Source organism: Crocodylus siamensis, chromosome 11, assembly GCF_052110815.1.
Source record: "Crocodylus siamensis isolate JL-2025a chromosome 11, ASM5211081v1, whole genome shotgun sequence".
Lineage (NCBI taxonomy): Eukaryota > Metazoa > Chordata > Crocodylia > Crocodylidae > Crocodylus > Crocodylus siamensis.
This window is the reverse complement of record NC_143405.1, coordinates 42,396,162-42,411,743: the sequence shown is the minus strand read 5'-3', so window position 1 is coordinate 42,411,743 and position 15,582 is coordinate 42,396,162. Positions and strand designations below refer to the sequence as shown.

Sequence of the window (15,582 nt, the reverse complement as noted above, 5' to 3'; positions counted from 1 at the left end):
TAACCTTCTTTCCTAAAATGCTGCTCAGGCATGGGCATATCTGAGACGGAGGAGAAGCACTGGTGCCACTTCCACCCCTGTTTGATTCTGGCTCTACCCAAAGTTTAAAATCAACTGCCTGGCAGTGAGTGGCAGCACCATTTCTGTTCAGGCGCAAGTAAGCAAGTCTATTGACATTCAAAACTACCTGATTCCTTCTAAACTCTTCAAGCCTCAGGTGTTAACATCCCTCACCTTTTTAATCGTTATGATGTTCCACTAATCAAGCTAGTCTTTCTTCTGCAGTTCTGCTATCTGTTAGATGCTTCTGCTAATGTAGTTCCTATTTCATAGCCTAGCAGGCTGCTTTTAACTCATTAATAAAGTTATATTTGTTTGTCCTTCATTCTTAAATCCTAGGCCTCTAGCATATTTAGTAAAGCTTCTAGTTTCATTTTGCCTGGAAAAAATGTTTTCTGTTATATGGGGTGATACAGCACACCATCTGCACCTCCCTTTTCAGAATCCTGGATCCACCCATGCATGCGGATTCCTCTGTAAAATGAATATAGGTCTGCTCCATCTTTCACCAAGAAGTATCTTGATTCCAGGAGCATTACTTACTGATGGATTTTGTTCTGATGCAAAGAATCCAGAGATTTTTGTATTGGCCAAAAGTAAAACTTTGATGTATGGAAAGGAGTTTTGTCTTCTTCACTTCCTTTCAAGATGAAAGCCCCCAGGTTTCTCAGTAACAATTTACTATTAGACGAATGTGTTTAGCTTAATATGGCTTATTTCCTCAAAGGTCCTAGTTGTTGCTGTGCCCTATTTTGCACTTTCTAAAGATGACTTGCTGCCTAGTGACTCCTCACCTCAACAATAAACATTTTCAATGGGCCCAAGAAGGACTGACTAGATGTAGTGTAATGGGCAGTATACTCAATGCTCAGGGAGACCCAGTTCTGTCAACTGGAGCAACAGATGGAAACACAGTCTAGAATAGACCAGGGCCTGATACTCTGGATACATATCCGGGCTGTGGAAACCCCGCTATAAATATAGTTTGTACAGGTTCTATGCAGCACTTCTCCATCAGTGCCATTTCTAAACCTTATTTTTCTAGAGAACACCTTGTAAATGTGATGCTCTAGTTTTAGAGCTCTAGTTGTACTATTTATTGTCTTAGTTTCTAACTTACTATGCAACCTTTGATATTGCTTTATCTTACTTTCCCTTTATATGTAAAGTGCTTTACATCTTTTAAAATGTATTATATAACTGTTCAAAATAGACAGGCATGTTGAATAATGGAACTGCAAAATCTATAAAGCTCTATGCCACTCAAATGGCATTTAACTGCATGTCTAAAAGAGCATAAACAAGTGAGCATTACATTATTATGTTGGAATGACAGCTAGTCCTATTAGATAGCCTTGGAGACAGATGTAGATTTCCAGCTTTACCTGCAAAATGACACATCAGAATTTTAAACCATGTGCTATAATAGTCCACTATGATATAACTCTAAATAGTATTATACATTTTAATTAAGATAACTTTTTTTGTTCTAGGGGAAAATCTTTCATTCTATGCTTTAAGGGACAAGAAGTTCTGAAAAAAAGAGAAGACACATAAGAAAAGATGTCTCATTTATTCAAAGGAGTTAAAAAGTGTTCTAGTCTTTCTGTCAGTCAAATTCACAGAGTAACAGGATTTATATTTAAAACACAGATATTGAAAAACTTGCTCGGCCACATGGAACATCAATTAAAACTCTCACGCACATTTTCTAAACTTAGTTCTGACAATACTGGCTCCTTTAGTTACATCATTGTTGGAGCTGGATCAGCAGGTTGTGTATTAGCCAACCGGTTGACTGAAGATCCTCTCAGTACTGTACTCCTTTTGGAAGCAGGCCCTAAAGATACCCTTCTAGGTAGTAAAAGATTAATGTGGAAGATTCATATGCCTGCTGCATTAATCTATAATCTTTGTGATGATAAATATAACTGGTATTACCATACAACACCGCAAAAGCACATGGATAATCGAATTATGTATTGGCCAAGGGGTAGAGTGTGGGGTGGCTCTTCATCTCTCAATGCTATGGTATACATCCGTGGCCATGCAGAAGACTACAATCGATGGAACAGAGGAGGTGCTGTGGGATGGGATTATGAACATTGCTTGCCTTATTTTAAGAAAGCACAGGCACATGAACTAGGTCCTAACCAGTACAGAGGTGGGAGTGGACAACTGCATGTGTCAAGAGGAAGAACGAATCACCCGCTTCATCAAGCATTCCTGGATGCAGCCCAGGAAGCTGGGTATCCATTCACAGATGATATGAATGGTTACCAACAAGAAGGATTTGGCTGGATGGATATGACTATATACAAAGGTAAACCATTTTGAGTTACATGGATACACACACACACACACACACACAGAATATATACCGTATTTCTTTACATATACACTCACATTTCCCCAGAATTAGGCAACCAAAATTGGGGTAGGTGCCTTAAGTGGAAAAACTGATTTTCTGCCCTGAAGAGAAGCATGAAGCTATCAGATGACTAATACTTCTTTTTTTCTTCCCTCAGCAGCTGCACGGATGGAGGGGTAGAGTCGTTCAGGGGTAGATCCATGGTGGGTCCAGGGGTACAATTGTACCCTGCTTGGATTCTTGCCCCACACAAAGTTTAAAATCAGCTTCCTAGCAGCAGCAGTGGCATTTATATTTAGGCAGTACTGACAGAGTCACTTCACTTCATAACTTATTATAATCTACCAAATTCCTGCTCTTTGTTCTTCACTACGCAGGTGTTAACAACCCTCTCTCCTTTTTAATGGTCTTAATTCCACTATTCAAGTTACCCTTTCTTTGGCACTTTGCTGTCTGTTAACAATTCCTGGTCTCTGTCTCCTATTTCACAGTCCTGCCGACTGTTTTTAGCTCTTTTCAAAATCCTGGATACACCTTTGGAGTCCAGTCTTCAGCAACAGCTACAGTTTCAGATTTTCAGTTGAACAGCAAAGAGCTGCTAACAATTCACCCATGAAGAAGTTAAAACTGTCACTTTTGCCTGAGCAGGAAGGGGAGGATATGGCCATAACTCTGGAAAAGTCATTTTTTCTTCCTTCTGCTTTCCCAAAGCAATGTACTGCCTTATTTGGGGGTATGCGGTATATGAGAAAATACCAGGGAATGTGTACTATGCTCCTGTATACTGACATTTTATAAGACTTGCTTGTATTAAGGGAGGAAATAACCTGGAATAGCTACCACAGAATAGCTATTCTGCTTTAGCTGCTGGTTAGAACACATTTATTCATCACTGAAAACTGTTTGTGGTTCATTTGAATAAATAGCTATTACATTTAAATTTACACCCTAACCTATTTTCAGTAGGTGCACTGTGTAGACAAGCCCTAAGAAGATTGTAAGGTTGTCAGGTTCTGATCCTGTTGAACTTGGTGGGCATCTTCTCATTGTCTTCACTGGAAATTGGATCTAAGTCTCGTGCCAATACATGTCTGAATCTGAAAAAAAGGCTTTCACAATGCTAGTATACAGTCTGTTTACTTTTGTTCTTTTAGTTCTCAAATTTAAATGTTTTCCTTTGGTCTTTAAATAAGAAAACTTCCACTTTTAACTGTAATAAGGGAACAAAGGCAAGGAAAAAGTCTTGAGGGTGAATGAACACAGACTATTTTGATGCTAGAAAATATTAATGAAAACCTATATTTTGTAGGTCAAAGATGGAGCACAGCTAGTGCTTACCTTCACCCCGCCATATCACGCCCAAACTTGTCAGCCAAACACAGAACCCTGGTAACGAAAATTTTGTTTCAAGGGACCAAAGCTGTAGGGGTTGAGTATATCGAAAATAGGCAAACAAAAAAGGTAAGAATTTTTATTTCCTTGCCTGAAAGAAATTGGTGAAAGTAAAATAAGTCTTTACTGGATGATACATCACAATTTCACTTTTACAGTATTTTTAGGCTGAAGTCACTATCCATCTCTACAGTATGATTCTCTTTTTAGTGATTTTAGGGAGCATACTCTTTCCTTTGTATCAACTTGCATTATTATCAGTAGATACCCTGTACTGAAAGAGGGAGTGGATTAAAGCAGTAGCACCTAACCTTCTGGCCCTGTGGGCTAGATTAGACAAGGTCAACCTGGGGGCCAGACCCCATACAGGTGAGTGTGATCCAGTGTGCTGGCTCAGCTGTGCATGCTTGGATCTGGGTGGATGGTAGTGCATAGGGCCACATTATCCTGCCTGGGGAACTCCCTGTGGGTCTGGAAATTTGACAGTAGGGGATGCTCCTGCCCACAGCAGGGGGTCTGACTAGAAGATCTACAAGGTCCCTTCCAACCCTACATCTATGAATCTATGAATGCTGCCACTGGAGCCGGGAGCCCTAGCCTTGGAGAGGCGTTATTTACAGTCTCAGCGGGAGTGGTACCGAGAGCGCTAGAAGGCAGGGAAAGGAACCCTTAAAAAAGACTTTCAGCCCAAGGAAGGCCATATGGGAGACCCTGAAGAGACAAACACAGGGTGTGAGATGTATGGTCAAGTGGGGCAGAAACAAGGTTGAGCCAGGGACCTGGGAACCTGGTAGCCTGAGACTAGACAAAACCGAGAAGCAGGTGAGGCCAGATAATAGCACTGAGTGCACTCAGAAATGATGCATGATGCATGACATGGATGGAGCATGGGTGTGTCTGTAGGGGTGGAAGGAGACCACAAATTTAGCCCTTATGGCTCATAGAGTACAGTGGGAGTGAACCATGAGGAAGAAAGAGAGCACCTAGGCTCACCAGCTTCTGAAGGCAGCCTCCCTTCATCCAATTTTACAACAAGATGTAGCAGACAAGGGACCAGAGTGGGACCTTAGGAGGCGAGGGCAAGAGCCAAGTAGGGTTGAGGCAACCACAAGGGGGTGTTACGACAATCCCTGGTGCCTCACATGGTGCACTACTTCATGGCAGCGTGGTCCATGGATTTGTGAGCTTAATTCAACTGTGGAACAGGTGTTCACAGCAATCCTAGCAAGGAGTTTCCATGCCAGCGGTCAGCAGAGACACTAAAAACTGAATGGGATCCAAACAAAAATATCTATTGACAATAAGTAATTGTTCCTCTAGGTCAAGCTGGAGGAACATTAGCAAATCAATGTAGGGAAGCTTATATTGACATTGCCTCAATTTGGGTGGTCTGAAGATAAACAAAAAACTTTAGCCCCTGCTGCCCTCAGTCTCTCACCTTTCATAAACACTAAAATTTCTCAGATAACCTTTTCTTTGAATATTTTCTGATTTCTGAGGATCTAACAAGGAAATTCCTTAAGAATTCAGATATTATTTTATAATTCCACAATAATAGTTTAGTAACAGTGAAATATTGTAATAAGAATATATGTTAACAGTGGAGAGCACAAATACTGACAGTGAAGTACACTGCACCCACAGGACTCAGTATATGTGAAGGAACATCTGATAAGTGTTAAAAGATAATATAAACAAGCTGGTCTTTGATCTCCTAATATGTAGAACGTCTGTTCTTTTCTGAATCAATTAGAATTACTCTTTCCATTAATGACATATTGCAAAAATTATACAATGGGAGTTGTGTGTCTAAAGGAAGACATTGGTAAGAGAAAGTACGTTGCATTACTTTGCATATTTTTTCATTATTACAGTGTGTTTGGAGAGTAGGGTGATAGGACAAGTGTAATCCTGCTGATGTTGGCTCTCAAAATAGTGTACTAAATTTGGAGCTTTCAGTTTACAAGCTATAGAAATCGGTATAGTTAAGTTGGGCTAGTTTGAACAAATGCAGCTGAGGGGCTTTACAAGCCTGGATTCTGCTCCTATCTGCCACTGACTTCTTGGGTGATATTGGATGAATCAATCTGATCTTTTCTTCCTCAGTTCAGCATCTCTAAAATAAGAGATAATAAAGATTATTACATATATTTGTAAAAGTCTTTTAGCTTTCCAGACAGAGAGTGCATCAACATGAGATGCTACATTGCCCTAGTGATGAGCTACATTTCTGTAGCTCGTTGCTATGCTAAGGTAGGGTCAGTGTGCACGAACCATGACGCTGATGCTACGGTGCAGTAGCATGGGAAAAAACTCTAGCATGGGAAAAACCCCTTAGTGTTAGGACTGCTTAGTAATGCCAGTTATTGCCCAGTCATTTAGTACTTGCTTAAGTAACAATTTTGCATTCCGGTGTGGTAACAATTATGCAGTCTGGTACACATGTAGATGTGCAGTCCTGCACATGTGTAGATGTGCCCAGAATGTGGTAAGTAGCTGCAAGTAATTATTTTTCTCCGTCTTTCTGCCTGGACCATTAATGTATTAGGGACAAACATGCTGCTCAGTACTTTTTCATTCTTCTGCAAAGAGAACTCAGATTTCTGTTATTCTCTGACATTGTTTTCTACTGTTTCTAATTTCAGAGCAGGGAATCTAGGAAACTGCATCCATTTATTAAAGTTATAACAGGTGGGGTCTGTGTGACAATATTAGAGTTCAACTTTTAGTTTTCTTCTGCTAGAACTTAAAGCTCACAGAAGTATGTAAATACTGTATTTTCTTGCATACAACTTGTACCTTTCCCCCAAAAACTAGCTGCTGGAAATTAGAGTGTGGATTATTTGTGAGAAACGCAGTAAGAGTAAATTTTGCCACTTAGTGGGTGAAACCAAAAGTAAAATCCGCTAGGATCCACAGGGAACAGAATAATGTTCAGGCTTGAATCCCTGGATGCTGTAGCTGTGATACTTACTACAAAGAAAAATCTTTCTTCCTTCATTCTGTGTTTCAAACCTGAGGTGTGCATTGTATTCCAGGATATGGTGTGTGTGAGAAAATATGGTATGTACTCTGGTATTCATGATGACTTCTTAAGGAAAATGTTTTTTTTCTTCTGTCTTTCTGGTAGATATAAAAAACTTCACAGGTCTTTACCTCTCTCTTAATATTAGAAATTTAGTTCATTCCTACTTAGTTTTTTTCATGGGGAATTCTATGGAAGACAGGACAGGAAAACTTGAAGTTAAATAATATTGGAGAAATATGCAGGGGTGTGGCAGGGCATCTGCAGCGCCTGCCACTTTAAGGTTTCTAGTTGGCAGTGGAGCAGCTGGCAGGTGAGTGCTAGTCTCATCAAAGCTAGCACATGACCCTAGGAGGACCCTGGGACTGACTGAGGGGGTGGAACAGACTCCATTTTAACCCAGGCCATTAGAGAGAAGCAACAGTCTGAGCTGGGCAGGCAAGGAGGTAACATCAGGCTGAGCTGCTCTTAGAACATCTTGGAGGTAAGTGCTGGAGCTATGGGGATGGTTTGGAGGTTCCTGGTCCTGGGTATGACCTAAAACTGCACCCTGCTGGGGAAGGGTGGCTTGGTGGGACTTCCTCTGGCAAGGGAGCCCCCAGGAAATGCCAGGTCAGTTACCTCCCTGGTGAAAGGCGAGGGGGGCGCCTGAAAACCCCAACCCCTACCTATGGACAAGTTACCAACAAGGGAAGGGACCATGGTCAGGCAAGCGCAGAGGGGGACACCTGAGCCCTGTATAGTGGGGCCAGGCACAGTGGCCCCACTATACAGTGAGGCTACCCGAGTCCCACAGGATGCAAGACCCCAAGTGGCAGAGGGGCTGAGCGAATGAAGTGGCCCAGAGTGGGGCTGAGTGTGGCCCTAGTGAGGGGCAAAATACTGAAATGGGACTACAGAAATACCAGATGCGTCAATATGAAGTACTGGATATGCCAATATGGAATACTGGATAAAGGCTGGAAACCCCGCTGTGTGCCACCTAACTGGAGGCCAGGTGCTAGGCCAGATATGGAGGGCCCGGTGTGTGCACCAGAAGGGAGGCCAGGTGCTAGGCCAAGAAACATCTGTGAGGCATGGGACACATGTAAGGAGAGGCTGGAGCATGTACTACAGGCCCTTGGCATCAGGAGGGCAAGCAATGGGCAGCCTCCTGCCTTAGAAGCAGCAGTCATACTGTTTTTCATCAAGACAGGTCAGGTTAACGAGGTGGAGGTTTAGCCTTGAACAGGCAGGCAGCCAGCATTGAGATCCAACCCTAAAAGCCAGCCGGTTTCAAAGGGAAACTATATTACATTGAAATCAGAAGAGAATTTTTTAGATTTTTTAAAAATTGTGTGTGTTTTTTAATTTAACACCTACTTAATTCCAACACTTGGAGTAGGGGGAAAATTTCATTGTTAAAGATTCACTGGCATGATTCAGAACTCAATAAAGACACTGGAAAAATTCCTATTCACACCAGTGGACATTGGATCAAGCCCTAAGAAGTCACTGAATAAAATCAGGAAAGATCTGGGCAATCCTGCCATTTCTGAGATTTAAAAGAAAAAATAGGCAGAAAAGATGTATCTTCTAAATTAACAGCAACAATAAAAGGGAACCTTTTATTCTTCTGCAAGTTATCTTTCTGTGCAATATATGACTATATAGAATGTAACATATAAGCTGTGAATAAGTGAACGATTTGCCTTGGGTACAAATACAAATGCTTGTATGATTTGAACTAATGACCCGGAATAAATGTTGGGAGGACACAATTAAGAATAGCATTATGTAAATCAACCACATTTTTACTTGGAAATAAAATGAGGACACATTTCTAATATGTGACTCACTAAAGAGTCTCTGGAAGTATTTCTGTTTACATTGTGCAACATGCTTTAAAGATTTCACAATATGGTACAAAATATAACTTTAGGTATTGATTCAGCAGATCTGAATACTTAATAGATTATTTCTATTATATCACACCATGTCCAAGGAAGAAGAATATTAACAGGGAATAAAATGTCAGAGTTGGGTGTGCCTTCACTAACAGCAGGTGATTTAGGAGAAAACAGTTAATTAAAATCAAAAACACTTTCTAAGTTTTCTCTTATTTTACCATAAACAAACTTACCAACCATAATTTTCCTGAGGATGGACAAAGAGATAGGAACACTCCAAATAAATCCCACTGAAGATAGTAGCGACCAGATATTATAACTGCATCATGGCTGTTTTCTCCACATGGAATGGGCTTTGTGATCTCAGTCTATTTTCTTCAGAATAGGTGCTACATCACAGAAATCGTAGCAAGAGGTGCTGTCTGTAGTGAACCCTTCAAAAGGAGACAGTACTATAAAAAATAAATGGTACTTGCTATACTGGTATTTGATCACTCAGTGCCATTTCTAAACTTAAAGCAAGCAAGTGGCCACAGCCTAAATTCTATACAAATTAACAGTAGATTTTAAGTTTTAGCATTAACAGATAAGCAATGGAAAAGTTGCCACCTTGAGCTTTCTTTCATTCGTTGTACTTGGCAAGATGTTAAAATGATGAAGGGAACTCTAAAGGTATATCATTTGCAAGTTGCTCATCATATGCTTAGCCATAGTTGACACGTGTTGGGATAAAAAGAGCACAGGGTGCTGTTCCTTCTCCAGCGCTCTGTAGCTCTAAATGGCAAATGTTTAAAACTAAATGATAACTCTTTCTTGGTAATATTTAGTAAAGACACTATCAGCCAACTCTTCAGTGTATACAGTGCCTTATCAGGCCATGAAATCTCTCAAACCAAAGGACAAAATCCTTCCTTTGGTATAATGAGCACTTAAGAGTGTGGAATGAAGACAGCTGCATGTGATTCAGGGTGGCTGAATAGAAAACTGCTGTCATGTTCCCTTAAAAAATCCTGGGCTCCCCCACATCATCTACTGTCCAAGGCAGCATTTATAATTTTATATGGAGATCAGTCCACTAGGGCAGTGGATTTGAACTTTTTTCATCGCGCACCCTTATCAGTAAAAAATTTTTGAGCATGCACCCCCAATATATGTATATTTATATAAATATAAATAGAAGTTCTAATATTTTCTTCCCGCACCCCAATGGATCGTCTTGCGCACCCCTTGGGGTGGGCACACCCCACTTTGGAGACCACTGCACTAGGGCACAGCACATAGTTTGCTGTTGAACACATTAGTGACTTTTCTTATCTAACAGAGAGCTTTGAGCTTGAGTTCTTTAAATGATTCTCAACTATGGTGCTCTGGCACCCTGTGGTGCTGTGAGATCATTTTAAGGGTTCTGCAGAACTTTAGCACTGTCTTGTGTGCTAACACCTACAAGTGAATTACAAGATAAGGCCAGAGGTTTCAAATAGGATTGCATTGTACCTAAACCATTTTTAACCTATTGCAATCTCTTTGAGTTCTTTGCAACAGAGGAGTTGCTCTACTATTTTTTCTGTAGTCATAAAATGTGTGGAAGTTGAGGGCTAATATTTTATGAGGGGTGCCTTGAGTCTAAAAAGGTTAAAAATCTCTTGTCTAGTGGCTACAATGAGGAGGAAGATGAATGGCTACAGTAGTAAGGGAGTAGCAGCTTCCTAAATCACATGGCACAGTAAGATTTAGATCTAAAGCTGCAATGCTAATCTGTGTAAATGAAAGCAAGAAAATTTAGAATCTTTGATTCTTCTGGCCAGAAATATTGATGGAACAATATTGAAAATACTAGATCAACTCCTGGTAGAATAGGTGGGGGCTGGTGAGATGAAAATGTCAGTCTCTGAAGATCTCAGCTAATGTTTAGCAGTATAAGTAGCAACCGGTTGAAAGAAGCACATTCTTAAGGCAACTTGATGGAAAAACTGTCATATAAAACAGAAAGCATTTACATACTGTAGCAAATGGCTATATGAGGGTTTCAGCAAGACCCCAAAAGCTGGTGAAATGAAATATTAACATTTGTTGAATTAACAATGGAACAAAAACTCTTGACAAGAGAATGTGTTGTGCTAATATTTTACAAAGCACCTTAGAATTCAGAGTCTCTTATGATCCTTGGGTCAAACTTTTTACCTCTGCTTGTGTCTTCGAAAAATTTCTAATACAAAAGGTGGTTGGTCCTCCTCCCCCTTGCTTCTTTTTTTTGACAGTCTCAAGAATAAGATGACAGCATGGTACGAAGAAAAGATCAATTACTGGGTTTTTAGAGGCTCGAACAGAATGGAATAGGTTCATGCTTAAGTTTACCTAATAGGTGGAGTAGGACCTGGCTGTTTGCTTTTAATTTACACATTGTTACTAAAATGGAACAAGCTCTGTCTGTTCCATTGCTTAAAATCGCTGTAGATCTCAGTCCTGGCAAGAAGCATATGAATGTACTGCCAAATATGGTATCTGATAGACTGAATGTTTGTTAATGGATTATAAAACACTATTCAGTTCATATTTTGTTCCAAAGTGACAACCCAATTTTTCTTGTCCTCACAAGCTCTTAGAGAAAATATTGGTATAGAAAGGTATAGCTTATTTAGAAAGAGCAGGAAGAGAAAAAAAGGCAGTAGGAGCAGGTAGAAGTTTGCAGTATGCTGAAAATATCTGTATAGTTGTTTGCTCTGAAGTTCGGGAACAGCTGAGTGGCAGAGCTGTTTATATTTCTGGGTGAAAATGAAAGGGTAAAATAACAGGGGCAGTGTCATGGTAGGAAGTAATGGTGGACTGGGCTTTATGAGCCATTAACAGCAGCATTAAAAGATAGGTCCTGGTGGTAATGAGGGACTTTAACTGCCCAAATATCTGTTGCCAGGTCACAGTCCATTAGATTCTTGGAATGTGTTGAAAACAACTTTTGTATCTGAAGGTAGATTAGTAGGACAGCAGCTATTTTAGCTTAGCTTCTAATAGGTACGAATTGATTAAGATATTAAAAGGTAATTTAGAGAATAACATTCATGAAATGATGAAGTTCACCATTCCAAGGAAAAAAAGGTCTGAGGACAGTGGAATAAGAATAATGAACTTCTGAAAAACAGATTGCAATGAATTTAGGAAATGGTCGAGGTACAGTCTCTTGGGAAGACAAGTAAAGGGATAAAGATTTCATGAGAGTGGGCAGTGACTAAGAGTGACAATGTAAATGTACAGTGCCAAAGAAAAGCTAGAGGGCTATGTACATGTGGCACGGCAGGAGACGCCATTGTGTGGATTGTTGTCACAACTGGAGCAGCAAGGCCAGCAGTTAGCTGTTAGCAGCTAGGAAAAGAACACCACCCTGCTGGAGCTGCTGCTCATACCATCTTGGAGGTAAGGGCATGGGCATGGCTGGAGGCTCCTGGTCCTGGGACATGACCTAAAACTACACCCTGCTGGGGCTGGTTGTTGTATTGGGACTGCCAGTGGCGGGGAAGTCCCCAGGAAATGCCACACCTAGGGCCTCCCCAGTGAAGGGTAAGTATGGGGCGCCAGAAAGACTCAGCCCCCATTGCCTTGTGGGGGACCTCACAGAGGGAAAAGGCTAGGGGAGCAAATCTCAACGTCAAAGCAGGAGTCCGGGCTCATGGTTAGTCCTGAGACGAAACCCAGGTCAGGAAAGCCTGAGGCAGCCCCCAGACTCACTGTGAGCTCTGAGGTTGCATTAAGGAGCTGGGTGTGAGGTTCCCAGGGGTTGGGGCCCTAAGCCAAGGGAACTTGATGTAAGCCTCCTCAGGTAAAGGGAATAAGGGAATTTGTGAGACCCAGTGTAGGGCAGGAGATTGAGGCCCCAGTACTGGGGCATGAGGGGACCAAGAGGGTCCTGAGCCAGGCTTGGAGCCCTGAGTTGGTAGGAGCTTGGAGCCCTGAGTAGGCAGGGGCTGGGAACCTTGATGGATAGAAGGAAAGTCCAGTGTGAGGGCACAGCAACTGTGAGCTCCCACGTGAAACTCTGGACCATGGGTCCCAGTGTGAGGACACAGGTTTCTAGGCTGATATTAACTAAGGCATGGCAGGAAAAGTGGGTGGTTTGCCTAGAGACAAGTGTGTGGGTTAATAATTTGACTGGCCCCAGAATGCCCACTCATTACATTTGTGCATTAGCTATCATAGTGCTTTTACCTGCATGTGTAGAGAGGACCAAATATTAGGAAAAATTTTCTTTTAGGGAGGTGAAAGAGTAGAACAGCTTACCCATGGAGGTTGTGGAGTTTCCTGTTTTTTTGGAAGATTTTAGGAAGAGGTCAAACATAACTATTGGGGGTGATCTAATTAAACATGATCCTGTCTAAATAATAGTTTTGATTAGATAAGGGGCGGGCAATTATTTTGGGTGGAGGGCCGCTTAATGAGTTTTGGTGAACTGCCAAGAGCCGCAAAGGTATCACCCCCTAGTCATCATCTTGGGACTGGAAGTCCTGAGCCCTGACCTTTGCCATGAGAAGTTCCTCCCCTTGCCCCTAGAAGTACTTCTTTTGGAAAGGGGGTTTACATCTTGGAACTGGAAAAAAACAAATTATATACTAAAAATCAAACATTGACAACAACATTTTAATTTTATTTAAAAAAATATTTTGCCCTGATTTTTGTGTGGTGTACATAGAGGTGATTTCATAATAGCTCAAAATCAAGTATTACTCTTTTATATTGTGGGGGGCTATGGGGGCGTGTATGAGGGAGGGTGTGTTTGTGGGGATGTGTAAGTGGGTATGGGGATTGTGGGGGCTCTGGGGTGTGTGGGGGGTGGCTGGGGGGGATGTGGTGGGAGGGTGCATAGCAGTGAGTGGGGCTCCCCCCCAGAGGTGCATGGGTATGCATATGGGGGGCGTGCATGTGGGGAGGGGTGTGGGTGGGTTTGGCATTTGTGAGGTGTGTGATTAGGTGCAGGGGAGCATGTGGTTGTGCAATTTGTGGGTATGGTGGGGTGTACATGGGAGCCCCATTCTCACATTCCTTTGAGCTGGTCAGCCCCTGCTTGTGACCCACAACAGCCTGGAACCTGCACACTCTATGGCACCTCCCTGCCACTGGCAACAGCATGCAGCCCCAGCCCTGCCCCACTCCCACTCCTGACTCACCCCGGCTGGAGTGGATCAGCCAGAACCTTGGGCACAGCCCTGCCCCACACCTCCACACTGCTGGCCCATGGTGTGTCCTGCTGCCCCCTGCCCACACAGCAAGGCTGAGGCAGCTCCACAGCTGGACTGACTTTTTAAGCAGCCCAGGTGGCAGTGGCTCCTTCCAGCTATCGCCACCACAGGCCCCAGCCCCGCAGTACTGTCAGGGACCCATATATGTAGCCTCAGCCCAGCGCACCCTGCACTTGCTCCAAGCTTGCCCGCCCAGGCTCCGCAGTGGTAGTGTGGGACAGAAGCTGTTGCTTACTGTGTGGGGAAAAGCAGCCCCTCTCCCTTGCCACTTCTGGCAATCCTTGCTGCAGCTGCCTGGAGCCCACACTGGGCTGCCCTGTGTCTGCTCTGCGCTGCCCCCATGGCGCCACAGTGGAGGCAGTGGTGACAGTGGTGCAGATGCAAGGCAGCCTGGTGCAGGCTCCAGGCAGCTGCCGCAGGAACAGCCAGCAGCAGCAAGGGGGAAGGTCCGTTTTTCCCACACAGTGAGCAATAGCTTCTGTCCTGCGTTGCCGCTGCTGAGCCTGGGCAGGCGAGCCTGGAGCAGGTGAAAGGCACAGGGGGTCGGGGCTGTGCAGTGTAGGTCCCCACTGGTACAGCGGGGTTCAGGCCAGTGTTGGGGTGCAGCCAGAAGGAGTTACTGCCACCTGAGCTGCCTAGAAAGGTGGTTCAGCTGCGGAGCTGCCCCAGGCCCACTGCATATCCAGGGGGTAGTAGGACACACCACAGCTGGACAGTGCCTGGGCCAGGCAGGACCAAGGGACCTGACACAGGCTGTATTTCATAGATTTCATAGACATTTGGGCTGGAGGGACCTTGGAAGATCATCGAGTCCAACCCCCGCCCAAAGGGCAGGAAGTCAGCTGCGGTCATAGGATCCCAGCAAGATAAGCATCTAATTTTCTCTGGAAGGCATTCAGTGTAGGTGCTTGAACCACTTCCCATGGCAGGCTGCTCCAGACCTTGGGGGCTCGGACAGTAAAGAAATTCTTCCTTATGTCCAGCCTGAAACAGTCTCGCAGTAGTTTATGACCGTTTGACCTCATCATCTCTTGGGGCGCTCTGGTGAACAAACGTTCCCCCAGATACTGGTGGTCACCCCTGATAAACTTATAGGTGGCCATCAGATCACCCCTGAGCCTGCACTTTTCCAGGCTAAAGAGCCCCATGGCTCTCAGCCTGTCGTCGTAAGGTCTGTTTTCCTGACCTCTGATCATGCACATGGCTCTTCTCTGGACTCTCTCAAGCTTCTCCACATCCTTTTTGAATTCTGGAGCCCAAAACTGGATGTAGTACTCCAGCTGCAGCCTCACCAAGACTGAGTACAAGGGGAGAATGACGTCCCGGGATTTGCTTGAGAAGCATCTATGGATGCAAGCCAGCGTTTTGGTTGCTTTACTAGCTGCAGCATCGCATCTTGTTCATCTTGTGGTCATTGATGACCCCAAGTCTCTTTCTTCCGTAGTGCTAGCCAGCGTAGCACTGCTAAGCCTGTAAGGATGCTGCAGGTTTTTCTTCCCAAGGTGGAGAACCTTGCATTTTTCAGTGTTAAACACCATCAGGTTCTTGTCCGCCCATTTGCTGACCCTGTCCAGGTCAGCCTGGATTGCCCGCCTGTTTTCTGGCATGGATGCTTTTCCC

General features: G+C 43.4%; 1 protein-coding gene across 2 annotated transcripts in view; it reads left to right on the top strand.

The window, feature by feature from the left end:
* The window catches only part of CHDH (choline dehydrogenase), a 29,323-nt gene that overhangs the window by 2,278 nt on the left and 11,463 nt on the right, over positions 1-15,582 (top strand). For both annotated transcript variants that reach the window (XM_090022499.1, XM_090022498.1), the window contains exons 2-4: positions 29-157; positions 1,554-2,383; positions 3,741-3,892. In XM_090022499.1, the coding sequence (XP_089878625.1) occupies positions 1,624-2,383; positions 3,741-3,892 (912 nt within the window). In that variant the 5' untranslated portion in view covers positions 29-157; positions 1,554-1,623. The remainder of the gene's footprint in view (positions 1-28; positions 158-1,553; positions 2,384-3,740; positions 3,893-15,582) is intronic.